The 19,038-nt window shown below is 41.6% G+C and overlaps 4 protein-coding genes across 4 annotated transcripts; 2 read left to right on the top strand and 2 right to left on the bottom strand.

Annotated features, from left to right (window-relative positions):
• The first annotated feature begins 1,714 nt into the window (after positions 1 to 1,714).
• Positions 1,715 to 2,989, top strand: cox6a2 (cytochrome c oxidase subunit 6A2). Its single transcript, XM_085352826.1, has 4 exons — positions 1,715 to 1,848; positions 2,208 to 2,274; positions 2,509 to 2,651; positions 2,752 to 2,989. The coding sequence occupies exons 2-4, from the start codon at positions 2,208 to 2,210 to the stop codon at positions 2,839 to 2,841; spliced, it is 300 nt and encodes a 99-aa protein (XP_085208952.1). The 5' UTR covers positions 1,715 to 1,848; the 3' UTR covers positions 2,842 to 2,989.
• A 1,651-nt stretch (positions 2,990 to 4,640) lies between these two features.
• On the bottom strand, positions 4,641 to 12,099 carry armc5 (armadillo repeat containing 5). Its single transcript, XM_085352824.1, has 7 exons — positions 11,250 to 12,099; positions 11,138 to 11,168; positions 10,935 to 11,045; positions 9,677 to 10,565; positions 8,808 to 9,580; positions 8,266 to 8,398; positions 4,641 to 6,325 (listed from the first exon to the last, which is right to left on the bottom strand). Exons 1-7 carry the CDS (start codon positions 11,622 to 11,624, stop codon positions 4,945 to 4,947), a joined length of 3,693 nt encoding a protein of 1,230 aa, XP_085208950.1. The 5' UTR covers positions 11,625 to 12,099; the 3' UTR covers positions 4,641 to 4,944.
• Positions 12,100 to 12,465: 366 nt separating this feature from the next.
• Positions 12,466 to 14,193, top strand: LOC146634149 (uncharacterized). The gene is made up of 2 exons (XM_085352823.1): positions 12,466 to 12,642; positions 13,219 to 14,193. The coding sequence occupies exons 1-2, from the start codon at positions 12,549 to 12,551 to the stop codon at positions 13,821 to 13,823; spliced, it is 699 nt and encodes a 232-aa protein (XP_085208949.1). The 5' UTR covers positions 12,466 to 12,548; the 3' UTR covers positions 13,824 to 14,193.
• Positions 14,194 to 15,609: 1,416 nt separating this feature from the next.
• On the bottom strand, positions 15,610 to 17,582 carry LOC146634148 (putative nuclease HARBI1). Its single transcript, XM_085352822.1, has 3 exons — positions 17,119 to 17,582; positions 16,437 to 16,668; positions 15,610 to 16,360 (listed from the first exon to the last, which is right to left on the bottom strand). Exons 1-3 carry the CDS (start codon positions 17,452 to 17,454, stop codon positions 15,642 to 15,644), a joined length of 1,287 nt encoding a protein of 428 aa, XP_085208948.1. The 5' UTR covers positions 17,455 to 17,582; the 3' UTR covers positions 15,610 to 15,641.
• Between the last annotated feature and the right edge of the window lie 1,456 nt (positions 17,583 to 19,038).

The following is a 19,038-nucleotide window of genomic DNA, read 5'->3' as shown; positions in this document are numbered from 1 at the left end:
CTAATGACAATTCTTGACCTTTAATGCTTAAGTTCTGACGAGTCAATTAAGACCTAACACATTAATGAAGGGTTTTACAAGTAGATTAGAGCCAAAATTAAACTGCATCTATGACCTGGTGTGCGTACATTTGGATTTAGGATGATATTTCTGCTGCTTCCTTGAGTCTATCAAAAAGATGCACACCTCAGTCTGAGGTACCAATATAATGACACCAAAAGACTAGAATTACATAAGTAAATAAAAGCTCCCTCTCATCTTCTTAGTCCTGCCTCTGTGGATCTGGTGCTTCTAACCACTGGCAGGATTTCCTTCCTGTCTGTTGATGGTACATCCCATGCATGCTTGGTCTTACATGACAGGACCTTCTCTTATTCATCATCACTGCTGCCTGAGGCACTCTTGGAGAAGCTCATCTGCCATCTTCTTGCTGTACTCCTGGATGTTTTGTGTTTTTATCCTGGACTGTGACTCTGACGCTAGCTAATCCTCCACTAATCTCCTGTTTCTAATGCTCAGAGTCTCAGGATGCTAGACTTTCCATGCATTAAGAAGAGTGTTCACAACAGTAGCATCTACAGTGCCACAGGAATTTATTTGCCTCCCTTCTGAATCTGATTTCTCGTTTTTGCATATTTGTTTAGATGTTTCAGATCATCATCTTAGTCTAATATTAAAATTTATATTAGACTAAGATAACCCGGGTCACAAAAGAACCCAGGATATCATCTAAGGAGCTGCAAGCCTCACTTGCCTAAAGCCTCACCTGTTAAAGTCAGAGATCAGGATTCAATAATAGGAACGGCAATAATGGAGATTTCCAAGTAGAAAACCACTGCTGACCAAAAAGAACTGAACTTATCGCGAGGTTCTTAAAAAGAACTTCAGACCAACACTCAAACATGGTCGTGCAGCGTGATGGTCTCGGGCTGCTTTGCCGTTTTAGGACCTGGACGTCTGTTGTAATTGCTGGAACCATGAATTCTGCTCTTTACCAGAAAATTCTGAAGGAGAACGTAGGACAGAGATTTGAAGAAAGCGTGGCTTTAAAAAAATAAATAAATAAATTGGAGTGGCCTAGTCAAAGTCCAGACTGATTGTGATGCTTTTGCATGACCTTAAACACACCGTTCATGTTAGAAAACCCAAACATTTGATTGCAGTTCATGCTGGCACCGGTGACACAACCAGTTATTAGGTTTAGGGGCAGGTTTGGATGTCTTTCTTCTCTTAAAAGATGAAATCACCATTTTAAAACCACTTTTTTAAAGAAATCAGGAAAGGGGCAAATACTTTTTCACAGCACTGTAAATACACAGATAAATTAAAATGTGTGCACTCGAGTCCTATTTTTAAAGATGTCTGCAGATGTCAACTGATCATTAAAACCCCCAAATCACCAGTGCATGCATGTGCACGATGTATGTAAACTGCTGATGTAAACTGATGTGAATATAATGCTAAGTGTAAATAAACTCCAGACTACTTTGAACCTTCGACCCACAGATGAACCAGTGTCTCTCTCACTTTCACCGCTATGCTCCGGATGAAACTACATATGAAAGCAAACACACTGTTTATATCTAAAAACTCTGAGCCCTTCTCATGCAGGCTGAATGTGCTCTGCAGCACCTCCTTCCTATCCCCTTCGTCATGTATATCAGCCCGCCTTTGCACTTGACCAAATATAAATGTTTCTTGGCCCGGCGTCAGGCTGAAATGGGGAGGAGTCTGACAAAGAGTTCAGCTTAGGACAGACTGAAGGACAAACGGGGAGGAGAAAGAACTGGTTTGATATAAAAATAAGAGGACAATAACGAATACTGAGCACCATCTACCTGAGGAACAGTAAGTTTTTACCAGATTTTACTGTATTTTAACTGAAAAAGGGGCTGTCAAAATTCTGGACATACACCAGCAGTGGTAGGCCTTTGCTCAAACATGCTTTGTAGCTACTTTGTTTGGTACTAAAGCACATGACACACGTGGTTTAAATAACCTTATCACTGCATGTTCTTTTCAGCTGATCTTTAATTTCTTCTTAAAATTAAAATAATTAAATGTTGCTTCATTTTACTTTTTATATTGCACATAAAATTCCAATAGTCAGATTCTGTCTGTTTCTACGTGCACTCTGGTGTAAAAAGTGCATTATTTATATCTACAGCTGCTATTAAACTTTGTTTTCTCTCATTCCACCTGTTCAGATGTCGGCCGCCTTAGCCGCTCGCCGGGTGCTTGCTGCTGCGTCACATTCAGGCAATGAAGGAGGAGGTCAGCCTGTCCTTTATAACTAAATACCATAATGGTTCAAAGCCTCCCCATTAGAGATCAAAACTAAGGCACATTTACTTTTTAGTTGAACATTAACTGAAATGTCTGCAGAGCCGACAGCTATCCTTGCTCTGGCAAATAATCACAAACTGACCAATAGTGAGGCAGGTCCTGTGATTTATTCCTCGTGCTTTAACAAGTGCTTCACTTGTGTATTTCTGTTGTTTCGGACAGCAAAGACCTGGAAGATACTGACCATCGTCTTGGCCTTTCCTGGGGTTAGTGTCTGCATAGCCAATGCTTACATGAAGGCCCAAGCGCACTCACATGAACAGCTCGAATTTGTGCCATATTCTCACCTGCGTATCCGCACCAAGGTGAGTCTCTGGTTAATGTATTAATTAACAACCATTTCTAACTATAAATGCTCACTCTTTCAATATCATTTTCTCCAAAATACTATATGTCCCCTTCCAGAAATTTCCCTGGGGAGATGGAAACCACAGTCTGTTCCACAACCCGCACGCCAACCCTCTGCCTGACGGCTACGAGAGCTCCCATCACTGAAAGGATCGGCTCAGTTTCTCGGCTCTATCCTGCTGCATGCTTCAAACTCCGGTCTGCAGTCTACTTGGTTTAATTAAAACGGCTGAGGGGCCAAGTAGACAGCCAGGAATAAAACCACTTTGTGCTGTATTACCATGAGTGCCAGTTCATTTTTTAAATTGGAGAAGTGCTCATTTTAATTTAATCAATACACAAAATATGTGTCTGTGTGTGGTGCTGTGATGAAAGTGTATTTACATTTTAGACCGATGTGATTGCAGATTGCACTGAGTTTTTCCATGAGGGGTGCCAAATTTAGAAAGATTAAAATCCAACATATATCAGGCTTTAAATATAAAACTATTATTCTATCAAACATCAGTTTTTTCCTATTGTTAAACAATAAGTAGCATCAAGTATCATAAGTGACCTGACTCGGTGGCAGATTCCACCGTGTCATAAAGGTGCATTGTTTTCCACAAACTATCCAGACGACTGCACTGGCACGTTGCTTCACGCCAACTCAAGCCCACATAAAATTTTTGGCAACTGTTTCCCCGACTGAAAACTTTTATGCATGACCAGTTTTTAAAGACACAGAATGCTGAGTTTCCGTGAGCCTGGTCACAACAGTTAGGTTAACTTGACATTTACTAGCCTAATTGAGGTGGGTTAACTCTCCGGTGTCACCCCCCTCTCTCCAGCTGTTCTGTCTGCAGCGCTGCACAATTATACTGTAGTGATAAATGTAACAGCAGGGCTGCCTCTGAAATGCACGTATGGCTGGACTTCCATTGGACTGGAGCGATGTTACGATGCCCAACACCACCACCTAACCCAATGCATTTACTCTAGTACAATCTTAATGTATTTGTGTTTTATTCCTCTGTTACACAGCTTTCTACTACATTATATTATAAATGCAAAATAGCATCAATTTTAAAGCTTACTTGGGGAGATTTTAAACTAGAAATTATTTTATGTTGGCTTATTGATAAAGCTATCCAGCAGTAGAAATAAAATCTTCTCCAGCTGATCTACACATTCACGAATTAATGGTTATGATCAATTAATATAATGTATATGATTCTGAATAATGAGAACTTTTGGTCAGAACCAAATATCCTGATTGCCTGCAGGTCCTCAGATTCCCACTCCACTGACAAAAAATTGCACTACAAAATTTTGTATAATTCCTTGTGTTGCCAGGTAGATAATTTGATTAGTAGAAACCACTTTTTGAAAAACCAGAATAATTTCTCAGGGGGAAAACAAATGTTGGACTGGAAGGAAACAAAGACAGTGGGAGGTTAATCACCCACCTCAAACATGAAAAGAAAGTACTGTATACCTATATCTATGTGAGAGCATTGAATGCTTTTGTTAACTGTTACGTGCAGTCCAAAAAAAAAAAAAAAAAGCTGAACAGGTACTTGCCTGCTTCTTTTACCCATAAAAAAAATCTTTAACCCCAGAAACTTTGTAATGCAGTAGCAGAAACCCTGAAAACACCAGAGTCATCTGGAGAGCTTGACTTTCTCTACTGCTAGTTATCCAAGTTAACCAAAACTCAATTAACTTTCAAGGCTTTAGGTTTTCCCTTTTTTGTGTACGCACACCCTCCCACAAGAAGAAACTGAGACCAAAGTGATGTTCCACCAATATATTTACTGGCATAAATTTATGAGCCATTTGAAATGTATATACGTTGCTTATCTGCTATTCCACTTCATCTCCAACAACTGGCTCTCAGACCAACCTCATAATTTTAGCTATTTTTATCAAATGCATGACAGACATCTGCTTTAACGTTTCCCCGGTTAAAATAAAAAAAATAAAATAAAATCACCAACAGTAAATTATAGTAGATGTACATCATGCTGGGACGTGCTACATTTACATCCAAGCTAAACAGAAATGTATTCTTCAAAATGATCAAAATAAATCAACATAAATCAGCAGTTCCTTCTGTAAGTGCTGGAGCAGCATTTTTTAAGGTAACCATGCTGCTGTAAACCACATAATCCATGTGCTTCCTAAACGTATGACAATGGAAACTCTAGACACTTAAACTCACGCTGTGCCCCTTTAAATTATGTGATCAATCAGTATTTCGATCCTTGCTCAGGTCAAAGCTACGGAGACCAAACTTAACAGATCTTGTTTGAGAGTCTCTGCACAGTCAGCTTCTCTGGCCAGTCTGCGAAGGCAGTCCCCAGCAATGGAGGAGGACAGGAAGGGCCGAGGACAGTCCTGACAGCCCAGCAGCAAGGACAGGCAAGCCCGGCCCAGTGCTGGGTAGCTGTACCGCTGGGAAAACCAGTACAACTGGGGCAGCAGAGCAGCCAGAACACCACCTTCAGCAAATGTTTCCGAGGAGCGAGAGCCCTGAGCCGCAGATTTAGGAAGCTGCTCTGAATCTTTAATCAAGCTCTTTGGTCTTAAAGTCAGCTCTTCTGAACTGACTGATTTGTCCACTGTTTTCTTACCGTCTGTCTGTTGCAGGGAATTTGGTTTCTTTGTTTTTTCAGTTTGCATCTTAAATCCTGTCAGCTCTAGCTCTGACGTTCGATTGGCCAGGCTTTCCTCAGCAGACTCGGGGCACTCGTGGTCCATTTTGGATGCATCCTTTTCAGCGTTGGCCTCTGTTGTAGTCCGATTAGCGGCTTTCGGACAGCAGGACAGGAGAAACGACACACACAGGTCCTCTAAGTCTCTCTGTAGCTCACTTACCAAAAACCTGCAACCTCCAATCATCATCTCACATAACGGAGTTTTCTGGAAATCCACATTTCCTTCCGAGCGCTCCTCTGTCTCGCTTTCATAGAGACTCAGACCATCGAGCACCAATTTGTCCAAAATCTGGCACTGTCCACTCTTCCTTCCTTCCTCCCTTTCCTTAATTGTTTCTTCACCCTTAGTAAAGCGACATCCATGCAGATAATGTAGCACTGGTAATAATGCACCTCTGCTGACATCTTTAATGGGGATAGCTTCTTTTGAATTGCCCTGAGCTTCTCCAAATCCACCTCTCAACAGGGCCCTGAAATACTCAGAGCCAACCCCACCTGTGCCCTCAACCCCAGCTACAGCCTCCCTGCAGGCTGGGACCTGGGTCCCATCATCCAGCAGCAAGAACAGATCAAAGTTAGAGATGCTGTAAGGGCACGTGTCTGCTAGCCGAGCTTTTTTAGAGGGAGGCGGAGAAAAATGACCAAGGCTACTGATCGACTGTCTTATAACTGAAATTGAATGTTTTTTGTCGAGCTCGGTTTTAATGGTACCTGTGAGAGCAGACAGGCATCCAATCAGGAGAGAGAAGTACAGCGAGTGGAGATGTGAGGTCACGCCTGAATGTGGAGAATTCAAAAAGTCAGAAAGCAGTCTTTCACATTCAGCAGGGTGGTCTTCGTCCGCACCATCATCGTCGTCACAGCTGAGGGGCCGCAGGGCCAAGAGCAGCCCGCCGCTGTCCAGAAGAAGTTTCTTCAGCAGTGACTTGTTGCTGTACGAGAAAAAGAAAAGGTAAAAACATTAATAGTGAGTGTTTATTGTCTATTCTGACCTTCTTTGTTCCCTCTCATATACACACTGTTACAATGATGGATACTCCTATTCAAGAAGGAAATTGTTTCAAATAATAAGGTCAGCATATGTACAAGTAATCCCTGAGACAAAAACCTCACACTACAGTAAGCTTATTTTCAGGCTTTTCTTTATCTGATCTACAAGATGTCAGGATGTCTGGCAGTTTCTAATATAGTTGTTTCAGGCACGCAGGTAAGAGAACAGAAGCCCCGCCTGCCTGCTGTTCAAGCCTTCTGTTTACAAGAAACAGGCAGTCTGAGGATATTTGGTGTAAAGGTTGAAGAACTACAACAGCTTGTTTCAGATAGAAGATTTCCATATTTCAGAAATATAATGCAAGTAGAATAGAATCCACTATATTTGGTCTACTTCAAAATTCATCACAGATTACTGTTATGTGGGGCTGCAGCTATCGATTATTTTACTAATTGATTAATTTATCAATTATTCCATCGATTAATCGAGTAGTAGAAATATTTTTGTCTTATTAATGAGTAATGCGGAAAACAAAATACAGGTTTTTTTAAAACAAACTGCTCATTGTGTTCCCGTGTTTTTTGTCTTATCCGTCAACAAAACAAACCCTTTTTATTTACGTTTTAAATTTAAAAAATTGTCTTAAATGCAAAAATATATTTTAAAAAATACTCTCAAGTATAGTCAAATAAAATAAGATGAATATGCAAAATAAACTAAGGCATAAAACATGAATCTTTACTGTCTTCTTAGAAGGCTTTTTGAGTTTTTCTACATGTGTTTTTATGTGTTAAAGTGTGCAAGTGAATGACTGAGTTTGCATCTGTAAGGAAAAAGGAAAATGTAGTGGCTGCAACGAAGAGAAGCAAGCATATCTGAATATTTTGAAGTTTGCCCCGTGCATTGATGCAAAGCTTTTGTGTTGCTGAACACAAGAGGTTATGATGGTGTAGATAATGAACATTAACATTCACCATCCAACCTAAGATCCCTCGGGTCAGTGGCTCAGAGTTTTACTGGCCCATGTACATTTTTTTTGGCTTGTGAAAAAAAAGCTTTCATTTGTATATTTTTAAATATTAACGCAATTTAATTGAGACAGTATTTCAGATTATTTCACTTTGAATCTGAACAATGTAACATAAGCTTTGAAATAAATGGTCTAGTGCACACCATGCCCCCGTTTAGACTCACCCCTGTTCGCATCCATGTAAAAAAGGACAGCTGCCGTCAGCCGTCAGCGAGCTGTATAATCTAACTAGTCTGGTATCAGACTAAGTTACCAGTTCATCGGCATATTTTAATACAACTCCTGGAGGCTTGCTGCAGATTTTTCTCTGTGTAAAACAAATGGCGGTGAATGGAGCAGCTACAAAGATAGTTTTTCTTCATATCACAGTTTGTTGATGAGTTGGTTTGATGAAGAGCCTGCTGTTTTGGACACGAGAAACACGTTTTCTTTCAATCAACCTGAGCTCACCGTCGCGTAATGACTCCGCCTCTTTGCTCTTCGCGGGATGTAAACAGACTCCGCCTCCCCATTAAACTGTGGTAGCATCATCACTGCTGCTGTTGGGTCATCTGTGTTTTTGTTTAAAATTGGGAGCTGAGTTGTTGTTTTTTTTCACATGCTGCTCCTAAATATGTTTGTATTGCACGTCTGTTTTTTAAGTCACAAGTCTGGGAGAAGCGCTCACGTTTCCATGGTGACAATGTTCCGCTACAGGGCCATGCCTTAAACGAAGTGTCGAAGCAAAGAATGTGTGCCGAGAACTTTTTAGAACTGAATTTTTCGAAATACTCAATAAATCCTTGCAGCCCTACTGTTATACATTTAGTATTTTTTTATGAATACATTATCAGTATACATCCAATAATTACCTGCTGATTAAAGGCAGAGACAGTGCACAGTTCAGCTTATCTGAGTCAGAGCCAGACAGCATCACATGTGCAAGAACCCCAGAGCCAAATCCAGACTCACACTGGACACGCAGGTTATTCAGAAGGGCCACACCTGCAAAGTCAGCACACAATTATAAACTCTTTAGTCTTACATAAAAAAACAAAAAGACCAGATATTATATTTGATCGAACAAAAGACGGTTCCTGAGATAAATTCTGATCAACAGCGAATCAATATCGTCCCTGTAGTTAACCAAATGTGACCAAGCAGCAATTGAATTAGTTGAATTTTCAGTGTATCCGTGTAAAGTTCAGGGTTACTTGTTAGGAGTCATTTCACTTGTAGCCTGGCTTTCTCAGTTCAAATAAAAATGATTCCAATAAAGCAAAATAAGCAGATTTTAAATGTAAAAGACTAACACTGCACCTCTACCCTGTGAGCATATTTAATTACTTATGTGTGCATTATTTAAATCTTGTATAAGGTTTCACTTATTTTAACATGACTGTGTTCATCTCACCAAGCTGTTTAACTTTGGCTTTCACTCTGTCCGTCTGCCTGTCTCCTCCTTCAAATCCTTCTTCTCTCTGGCAGAGATGGTGGCGAATGAGCGCTACAGAACCCGTTCGGAGAAGCGACTGCAAACAGTTCGGGTTGCAGCTCAGCCGGCAAAGCATGCGGAAGCACTTGCTGCTGGGATCCTCACGCTGGGTAAGGTAAAAGAGCAAGCCGGACATGACGCCTGAGCTGACCAGAGCAGCACTTGGATCGGTGGCGTGGGAGAAGCGCGACAGCAGCAGCAGGATGGGTGACTCTGGCGTCCAGGGTTCGGGGTGGTAAGGGTGATGGAAAGCTAATGCGCGAGGCACAGATGGAGGAGTCTCAAGTGTGACTTTAGTCAAAGACGTTGTTGATTGAGCCCGCGGCCTGCGTCTGAGTGGGGATGAAAACTTGGATGGAGAAACGGGGGTTTGGCTTGTTTTAGTGGGAGAGGAGATGGTGGAGGAACTAGGCTGGGTTTGTGGTGAGAGCGTATTGGAGGGAGGCAGATTGGTGACTTTTGATGATGATGAAGACAAAGGCGAAGAGTGAGGTGCTTTTTTAGAAGCAGAAGAAATAGCTGAGTTGGGTGAAGAAGAGTTTTTAAGAGAGGAACTAGAATATGGGTTTGAGGAAGGGGTTTGAGGTGATGAAGATGGCGGGATCTGAAGACTCCCCCATTCTCCATCAACATTAGAAGAATCTAGAAGGTCCCCTTCAGAAGCTATCAAACCCTCAGACACCAACCAGGACCTGGAGAAAGGAATGAAATTGTAAACAATATCAAACAGAAGAAAACAGTGCATTGGGAAAACTAAATTTTAAAAAATAAATTTCCTTTTTCCATACCTGAGACTTAAAAAGCTGGATGAGCCCTGCTCCCTACCAGATTCTTCCTTTTTGTGTCCCTCGGGAGGAGGAAAATCAAAGGAATCAAAACATAATGAAGACAGGAGCTCGGTGGGAGACGTACTAGAGGAGAGGCTCACGTCCATCTTCTCAGTCAATGGCTCCTCTCCTCTGGTGAGCTCAACTAGCCGTGCAACAAGAAGAGGAACCAGCCCCAACTCCTGCAGCTGCTCCATGGCAGATTCATCAAAAACAAAGTCTACACAGGCCATAAGAGCGAGACGGGAAAGAGGATGACTCTGATGAGCCGACAAAAAGCCAATCAGTACCTCCAGTCCGCCGCTCTCTTTCACCTTGGCCCGGTTCACGGCCTCTTTGCAGCACAAGCACAGAGCCTTGAGGAAGAGTCCTGACTTCAGTGGGTCCCTTTTAACCTCCTCTGTGAACTTCTGGATGACTCCCAGTGACCCCACGAGAGGGCGTAGGCAACCCTGAGAGCACATATTGGCTAATGTTTTCAGTGCCAACTCTTCAAAGGGTTTACCAGACTCTCCTGTCACCATGACACCCAGCTGAGCGAGGACCCCGGAACGAGACACCTCCCTGGCACATTCAACACCACAGCCCCGGGTGAGCTCATGGAGAGTCCTGAGAGCTGCTCGCCTCAACCCCTGGGGATACTCTGGTGCAATAAGAGGGGTGAGCGCAGATAGGGTCCCTTGGGTGAGCAATGAAAGGCGATTAGAAGGCGTATCACAGAGGTAGAGAAGGGCTCGAGTAGCAGACTGAGCACACTCAAGTTTGGGACAGGCATCTTTGGGTGGAGCAGCTGTGGGGGAGGACGGTGCAGATGAAAGAGACACGCAGAGAAGGAGAAGAGGAACACCACCTGTGTGATAATAAGAACGATTTATAATCAGAGGAGAAATTATATAGATTCACAGGTCAAAGAAAACACATTTTGATAGACTTGCTTTTATGTGATGGCATTACATGTGATATCTTTGTACTGTCTGGTTATCAGCTTTCAGTTTTTTTGTTTATTGTCTTCTTTCCCCTGTTTGACCTTAATGATCGACTTTAAATCTGCCCTTTGAGCACTCTACTTTTGCCTGTCTGTTACAGCACTTATTATTATTATTATTATTATTTTTAATATATCTACAACTAAAAAAGCCCATTTGGAAGCTTTCAAGCTCATTTTAAATGCTGTCAGCTACAAAGGTGGATGTGACACACAGAAGCAGGTCAGACATACCTGCAGAGTGGATGAGTGCAGAGCTTTCTGGATCCATGGCCAAGTTCCCTAAAGCGCGGGCTGCTCGGTTCAGGACTGTTTCCAGTGACACATTTTTCTTAAGGATGTCCACTACAACAGGCATTTTTCAGATATAAGTTATGATAAAGATTGCTTAAATTTAAAAAGTATAATATATAGTATAACAATAAATCACCACTTACCTACAATATTTATCCCATCAAGTTTACGCACCTGATATTGTAGGAAAGTAGGAAAACATTTTAAAAGTTAGTGACTTTAATAAACAAACTCATCTATTATTTCTTGTCTCACCTCTATTCGTGTCTCCAGCTCAGTGCAGCAGTTGCCCAGGATGCTAAGAGCGAGATCCAGAGTTTTCCTCGAGCACTCTGGGTGTTTAATCAGATCCAACAGGTGCCGGAGACCACCCTGACCTCTGAATCTGGCAATGCCAGCCTTGCCGCCCTTGATGTGCTGCGTCCTAATAGCAACAAGCGCTCGCCACTGGGAGACTTTGGACCTCTTGTCCGTTTCTCTGGCACCGCCTGAGCCTGACTGTCCCTGACGCTCAGACCCCGATCCAGATTTGGAGATGTGAGTCAAGCACCAGGTCAAAGAAGACTCTGGTGATGGTTGTCCTTCCCTGGAAGGTGTTCTCGGGTTTTTTCTGTCACATTCTGCAGCCATGGCCCCCCGGATTTCCAGGTAACAGGTGTACTTATTTTTAATTTGTCCTCCTCAATTAAAACAAATATCACAGGCGCCGCGAGGCATCACTGGACGTTTCCAGTAAAACACCGAGAAATTATATACCATGTCCTTTCCACTTAGATATACTCAACTCTTGGTTTAGTTCATTGTCTTTAAAGTTTCCGGAAAAAAGAGACTTGTGTGGTAAGAACTACAGATACCAGCATGAAAAAGGAAAGTGTTACCGCCTGACGCCGCACTCCCCGACGGGATATGGAGTTCCGACGGCTTCGGTCCGCTCCCTTTAAAACTGGCCTATATCGTAAGAAGGCCAAGCAAACGTTAATCGACCAAGTGGACGTGTATTTTCTCGGTGTAATATATTTTTTACACACAAAATGACGAATTAAATCTCTATTTTATCAATGTTTTGTTACCACTGGCCGAATAATTTTTGTGAAACAAACTGCAATCGAGTGGGTTAGCCGCTAACGCCATCTTTAGCCAAACAACAAAACAGGGTCGGCCGAGGGAGGGAGCAGGGAGTGAAGAGGTGGGTCGGTTAAAAATACTCTGGGACGTGTAGTTCGAATTTGATAGCGCCCAGTTCCTCTTATGCGAACCATCCTTTTGAAAAACTACACCCCCCATGATCGCGACAAATCGTAACCTACGTTAAAAGAGTCAAAGAGTTTAGGGATTGTAGTTCATCCGCTAGTCCAGAATACTAAAAAGAATAGGCGTAATAACCAAAATGAACTACAATTTCCAAGCTACCAAGCGACGTTGTTATAGTCATCGTCTTTCTCGACGCGAGAGAGGGCATCGGTGACTCTTGGATGTTGTTAAATTCCGCGATAGATACACCGCTAGTAAATAAAAAAAAACAACTTTAACTGTAATGGTTGTGCTTTTAATAAGATGGAGGTAATCGAGACAATTGTGATTCAAAACTCCGAAGTGGAAGGAAAGGAAACGGTCGTGTCCAGTGTGGATACGGATAAAACAAAAGCAGGTTAGTACTCAGCAGGAACGTTTCCAGGATTTTCTTTTTTCTTTTTTTGTATGGGGTGGGGTGGAGAATGAGAATGGGGGGGGGGGGGGGGGGCAAGAACAACAACAACCTGGTTTATTGCATTAAAAGTAGCACTGCACAAAATTTGTATTCAATAAAAACTGCTTTGCAATGTAGCTAAATATGCATTTACACACCCTTTCAGTTAAGTAAAAGTTAAGCATACAAAGTACCTACAATAAAAGTACTTGATGTAGTACTTAATACAAAATCATATACCGGTACATTATTTTATGGTTGGTTTTATTAGTATTATTATTGGAATAGTTTTATTTATATTTTTAAACTTAATATGTGACTATAGCTTTAAAATATAGATCAAGAACAAGATATGCATCCAAAATATAGTGCAGTATACCATAACGCAGAAAAACTTAATTGTAGTTGTATTGCAGTTGTAGTTGTACTCATGATGTTCAGCATTTTAAGAAAAACTGTACTGTAGACCAAGGCATTGTCTTTAATAACTCCAAAAAAAAGCAGTCGATCTGATCATCTACCTTTTTTCACTCCTAGAATTTATCTGGACAGTTCAGGCTACATGGCATCTAGTCAATACCCGGCTTGAAATGGATCAGGCCTTTGACCAGCCAGTGTGCAAGAAAAAGAAACTCTGGGAAATGGTTGCAGAGAAGGTCAATGCCAAATTGAGGGAGTCAGAGGTCACTGATGTCACTGTGAAGGCGTACGAATGTGATCTCAAGTGGAGAAACATGCTGGCCACATACAGAAAAAACGCAGAGAGGGCCAAGAGGTTGGGAGTGACCAGCGTCCACTGGGAGTTCTTTAAAGCTATGCACGAAGTCCTGGGTAAGAGCAGGGAGGAGATCGAAGCCCAGCGCAGGGCCAAACTCAGCGGGACCAAAGTAGGAAAAGCTATAGCGAGCAAGAGGTTTACCCCTATCCTCCCTACGCCTCCTGCAACAGCTGCTCCCTGCCTCACCAGGCCTCCGCAGGATGTCCTGCAGCTGTACATGGAGCTGCAGGAGAGGAAGATGAACATGTGGGCGCAGCAGAAAGCACTGGAGGAGCGAAAAATTGAGGCCATCAACAACCTGGCCCAAGCCATCTCCAGCCTGGCTCAGAAGAACGGCACACAGACTTCAAAGGATGGACATTAGGAGAGAGGAAACGCGAAATTACCAAGACCTTCCAACACTGCATGAGAAGAACAGCTCGTTTGCAATGTCTAATGTTTGTAGACTTTTTCACATTTTTACCGTTACAGTTTACAGAGTAGCTTGGATTAGCAGGTGTACAGTATGAGGCCAGACTCACCTTTAACACAGCAGGCAGATTACAGTTCTCTTTAAACCTGTCTCTTTTTTCCTCCTGGTGCTCAAAATAATGTAAGAATCTTTTATTTTTATACCAAAATAGAAAACTTGGATGAAGTTGAAGAGTACACACAAATGGGGAATCCACCCCCATCTGTTAAAGAACTGTACGAAAATAAACTGTACGTAAATAAAGTAACCATTGCCGGGCCAAAAGCAGTCAAATACAATACAGATTTCAGTAATGGGATTAATGAAGATACTGGTATAAATGTTAAAGTATTAATAAGATACTCTTTGTTTATAACTCTGTCTCTGTTGTGTGTTTTTTATGCTGAAAGCTTCCTGCAAATCTTTCCAGCACATATAGTTATTTAGTTTTAAAACAAATTATTAGCATAAGTAGCAATAATGCAGTGTGAGCATTAGCACAGAAACAGGCTCTGGCTGTCTATTACCTTAGAGAATGGTACAAAAAATACTGGAAGTTACCCCCATGCATCTTCTTATTACTACTCTAATATGACAACTTGCTCAAGCTAGAGGTGAAATATGCAGGGGGAGAAGACCTAAACACCTCATAGGTGACTGAGTGTGTGAGACTGCAAGGGCTCTAACTGAGGAAAGTAGAAATGGGACAGCGCTTTGCGACATATAATGTGACGATACTTTCATGACAGAACACATTTCATGCTATTGTGGTTTCTAAACTTTAAATTTAGGCTCTTTTTTAGGTCTTCCTGTCTACCAGGTGCCTGATTTGAACACAGAGAAGAATTTACTTATAACTAACTTTGTCAAGGATTAAGAGTAATCTTCTTTCAGCTGCTCCTTTATTCACAAAGGGTCACCGCAGTAGATCCACATATTTGACTTGCCAGATTTTTACACGCAGTGCCATTCCTTTTTTTCCCCGCCTGTCCCATTTGGTTCTTTTGCCATCAGAATTATTGTCTAAAGGCCAATAAAGATGCCCAACAGATTTACTTTACCAAATGGACCATCCCGGCCTTGCCGTATCAGTCTATTTGATTCGCGGTGACAGTCCTGACACGCCTTCCTCCCAATCTTGGACTATAGATCTTTTGTGTGTTAGGAAAATGCATTAACACCACACTATGGAGATGATTAAATTAAAAAAAAAGCTAAACTCTTGATGAATGAATTCTGTGTAATATAAAGTGTCATTCATTTAAATTAATGAAAAGTTGGTTTGTTGTCATATTAAGGTTGGCAGCTACCGCCATCCCTGTTAGGTTATGCTTTTGGGTTTCCCTTAGTAACTGTTTTTAATGCATACACTACAGCGTGTATTAAAAAAAATATATAAACATTGGTGTCACCTTCTGGTTAGTGAAGAGCTTGACAAGTTGTTACCTAATGAGCACATCTTGGATGATCCTCTTTTGACTCTTAATATTGACAGTGATTTACATAATAAATTTAATGCTGTGTTCAATTTAACCTGGAATGTGTTTACTGAAGTCTCAGAGCGAGGGAGGCCCATTTTCCCACAGAGATCCCTTCACCGCTCTCGCTCTATGACCTCAGGGAAACCTTTGCTGTTGGTTTTTAGGGGTTCAGTCACTACCTTCAAATGTTAATGAATGCAACATGCCAGGATCACGAGCACAACTGAAGTTTATTAACAAATTGAAATGTTCACGCGTTTCCATGATTAAAGCTTTTAAACAGAAAATCTGTAATGGAGTCACGTCTGCATACACCCTCGTCATCCGCCTCCCCCTCTTCATCTTGGGGTGTGGCTTCCTCCTTCTCTCCTTGAACCGCCTGTCCTAGGTCCAGAAACACATTATGCAACACACAGGCAGTCAGCACAACAGCTCTGGCTCGGTCATAGTTTCCAATATCCAGATACGTGAGCCTCCGAAACCTGGCTCTCAGATCGGCAATGGCCTGATCTAGGATCTGAAAATGCTCCTCCAGCGTCTTGTTAAAGAGCGCCTCTCTTGGTCCGTGACTTCCTGTGTACGGGGTAAAAATCTGATCAGTAAGTGGGTAGCCAGCTCTGGCCACAAGGCAGGAGCTGGAAGGCATTAGGTCAGGGTTCTGTTTGAGTTTGTCTCTTAGAGCACGACCTCTGTCCACATGAGATCCTTTACTGATTCTGCAGTGCAAGAACCGGCCTCTAATGTCACACACAAGCTCAAGGTTTAACCAAGAGTCAGGAGGGGCCTCCATCTTCATTCTCTTCACCTCAGGTATGGTGCTCTCCACATCATGTTTCCCTATAGGCAGGCGAATAGGGATCCGGGTGTGTCCCAACACTCCCAGAACCTGAGGAACACCTTGTCCTCCTTCTACTTCCTTTTTTCCAATTAGATTGGAGAATGGGAAAAGTGCCTCTACAGCCTCTTTCCCTGAAGAACAGAGAGAAAATATTATCATCATCATAATTTGCCCACATATGATTAATGACCCAACAAATTAACACACCAGCTGGCCATTTGATGTGCCTCTCTTCCAGCATGTTTATGCGCTGGCAGAAAGAGAAGAAGATCCTGTGGATGTTTCCCTTCTCCAGCTGGAAGCGGCGGGACACAGTGCGGTAACTGACTCGCTCGGACAGCAGTGTGAGAGACAGGAGGACAGTGTGGGACATTGATAAGCGAGCCCGTCCAGCCATTCGTGTCCTTGATTTGGAGCTTTGAAGTAGGTCTGAAATGTACTGGTGAAACACAGAGACACAAACAAAATACAACAGTATTTAATAGGCATGTATCCACTTTATTCTCCTTCCGGATCATGCAGAGTTTCTGGTTTTCTACTGGGATGTCAGCCACATCTCAAAGAAAAAGATGCATTTTCCACTTTTTTTGGTGAGATAAAACAAATGAATCCAGCAAAAAGTTATAAGATTAAGGAGTAATGACAAACATATGAAATGCAGAGCTTATAATTTGATTAAAGGCATTGTTATACATGATTGGTACACTTTAGAAATTCCTTAGTTTATCTCATATTCAGGTTCAAATTCTTTTTAATTGATTTTTGAATATCATGTTAAATTTGAGTTTGAAAATTAAAAAAACTGGCCAAAAATTGTCACTATTGTTTTTAATAGTAGTTGAAAACTGTAAAACGCTTTCTCAGAGGAAAACTAAAGCCACAAAACTACCTTGATCGCTGGATTATCCACAGTATCAACCTGCTCCTGGGACTCTGCAGCCTCCTCCTCTTTCTCTTCCTCCTGCTCGGACGGACTGGATGTTGTTGCTGTGTGTAAAACTTGGGGCCCCACCTGATTCTGTAGTAACTGTACGTAAATAGTATTGGTAGGAGGACGACGATGGGACTGCTTTTCCAGTTTTGCCAGGAGCTGTGACTCCAGGATCTCTTCCACCGCCTGGTCCAGCCTGTGCTCCAGCTCGCCCGCAGACAGAGGCTGCCACTCCCGTTCCACCATGTCCAGCACGGCCCTGCCTGCCGATAAAACACATTCACTGACATCCATTTTTTTAATACCGGCGATAGAGAAACAAGATGCTTTCAGAGCATGGAAGCCAAGCAGAGGTCACCGGTCCTTTCAAGCAGTTGCAAGCCCATTCTGTTGTTAGCACTATGCTAATCTAGCCCGCTGGCTAGCTAGCTAATGTTTGCTGCTTTCAGGGACTGTCGGAATTTTGGCAGAGTCACTGAGACGTTGAAAGACAGTGACCGTATGAGCACACTAAAGTTTTTCTTCATCATTATAAATAGAAGTGTAAAAAAATGGTACACAGACAATAAAAAAAGTAAATTAAATAAATCAAACAGTGAGCAATACAGAGACAGAACAAGGACAAAATAAGTCACATTACATTAAGTGGAAAAAAAAAACAATTCAAAAACTGATTTGAGAGATTGCTAAGCAGCCTCTAATACTTATTAGAAAGTTCATTAATCAAAAAATCTGTTATTATTTTACTAGTGTAACTTTAAAAATTGTTAATTTGTATTTACAATATGAACACAATAAATATTATACACATTTGGTTTTGGACTGCAATATGAAAAATATCTTTTGAGAAATTTTCAAACATTTTCACAAATTAGTGTTTGTATTAGTTTGTACAGAGATGTTTCTGATGTCAGTGCTCTGGCAAAGTTGAAATGTTGATAGTTATCACTTTTTTTGTCTTGATTTATTTACCTCTTGAAAGTAGACCCAGCATATTTAATTACAGTCACATATTGTTTTGTTCATTTGAATACTGCGTTAAAGAAATATGTCTCAGAAAGTTAAAGGTGAAAATAAACAAGAATGGTCAAATCTATTTTTAAGTCAACAAGAAGATTTTCCTAAAAGGAGGTTATTTACACCACAGGCAATAAAAAGTCCCAACTTCTTCTGTTATCGTCACTATTTTGGTTGTTTCAGTCCAATTTTGATGCTTTCCAATGAAGTAGATGGTAAATAGAAAAGAGCCAGAACATTATATAACAGAAAACCAAAAGATTGATATCCATAATTATAGCAGTAATTAAAAGACAGGATAAATAAGAGACTGCACTTCGCAGTTTAGTGGTTTAGATTTTTAGACGAAGCAATGCCCAGTTCTGGGTCCTACTATCATTCAGAGTAAACAACACATATCCTGCCAAATTACATTCTGGCTGAATAAAGTTCCTTATTAGTTAGAAAGCCAATTTAATACACACCAGTAGAACCTGCCCAGTGCTGGACGACGCCAGATTAAGCAAGACGTTGGTCCTTAAAAAACAGAAACAGTGCTACATGATGTATAACACAAAAAATGAGCTTGGCACATAAAGTAAGTCCTTTGTTACAACAGCGCTTCTCGGCAATAAATCTTATACCATCGGACAGCCTGCTCATTTCCTCTTAAATCAGGGGTGGGGAACTCCAGGCCTCAAAATCTGGTGTCCTGGTTTTAGATATCACCCTTGGTCAACACACCTGAATCAAAGGATTAGTTCATTAGCAGGCCTCCGGAGAACTTCAAGACATGTTGAGGAGGAATTTAGCCATTTAAATCAGCTGTGTTGGATCAAAGACATCTAAAACCTGCAGGACACGGGTCCTTGAGTTCTCCCA

This window comes from Diplotaxodon limnothrissa, linkage group LG4 (assembly GCF_057381915.1).
Source record: "Diplotaxodon limnothrissa isolate DT_005_m linkage group LG4, D_limnothrissa_male_GT1.1, whole genome shotgun sequence".
Lineage (NCBI taxonomy): Eukaryota > Metazoa > Chordata > Actinopteri > Cichliformes > Cichlidae > Diplotaxodon > Diplotaxodon limnothrissa.
The sequence above is the reverse complement of the archived record's forward strand: the minus strand, read 5'-3'. Positions and strand labels throughout refer to the sequence as shown.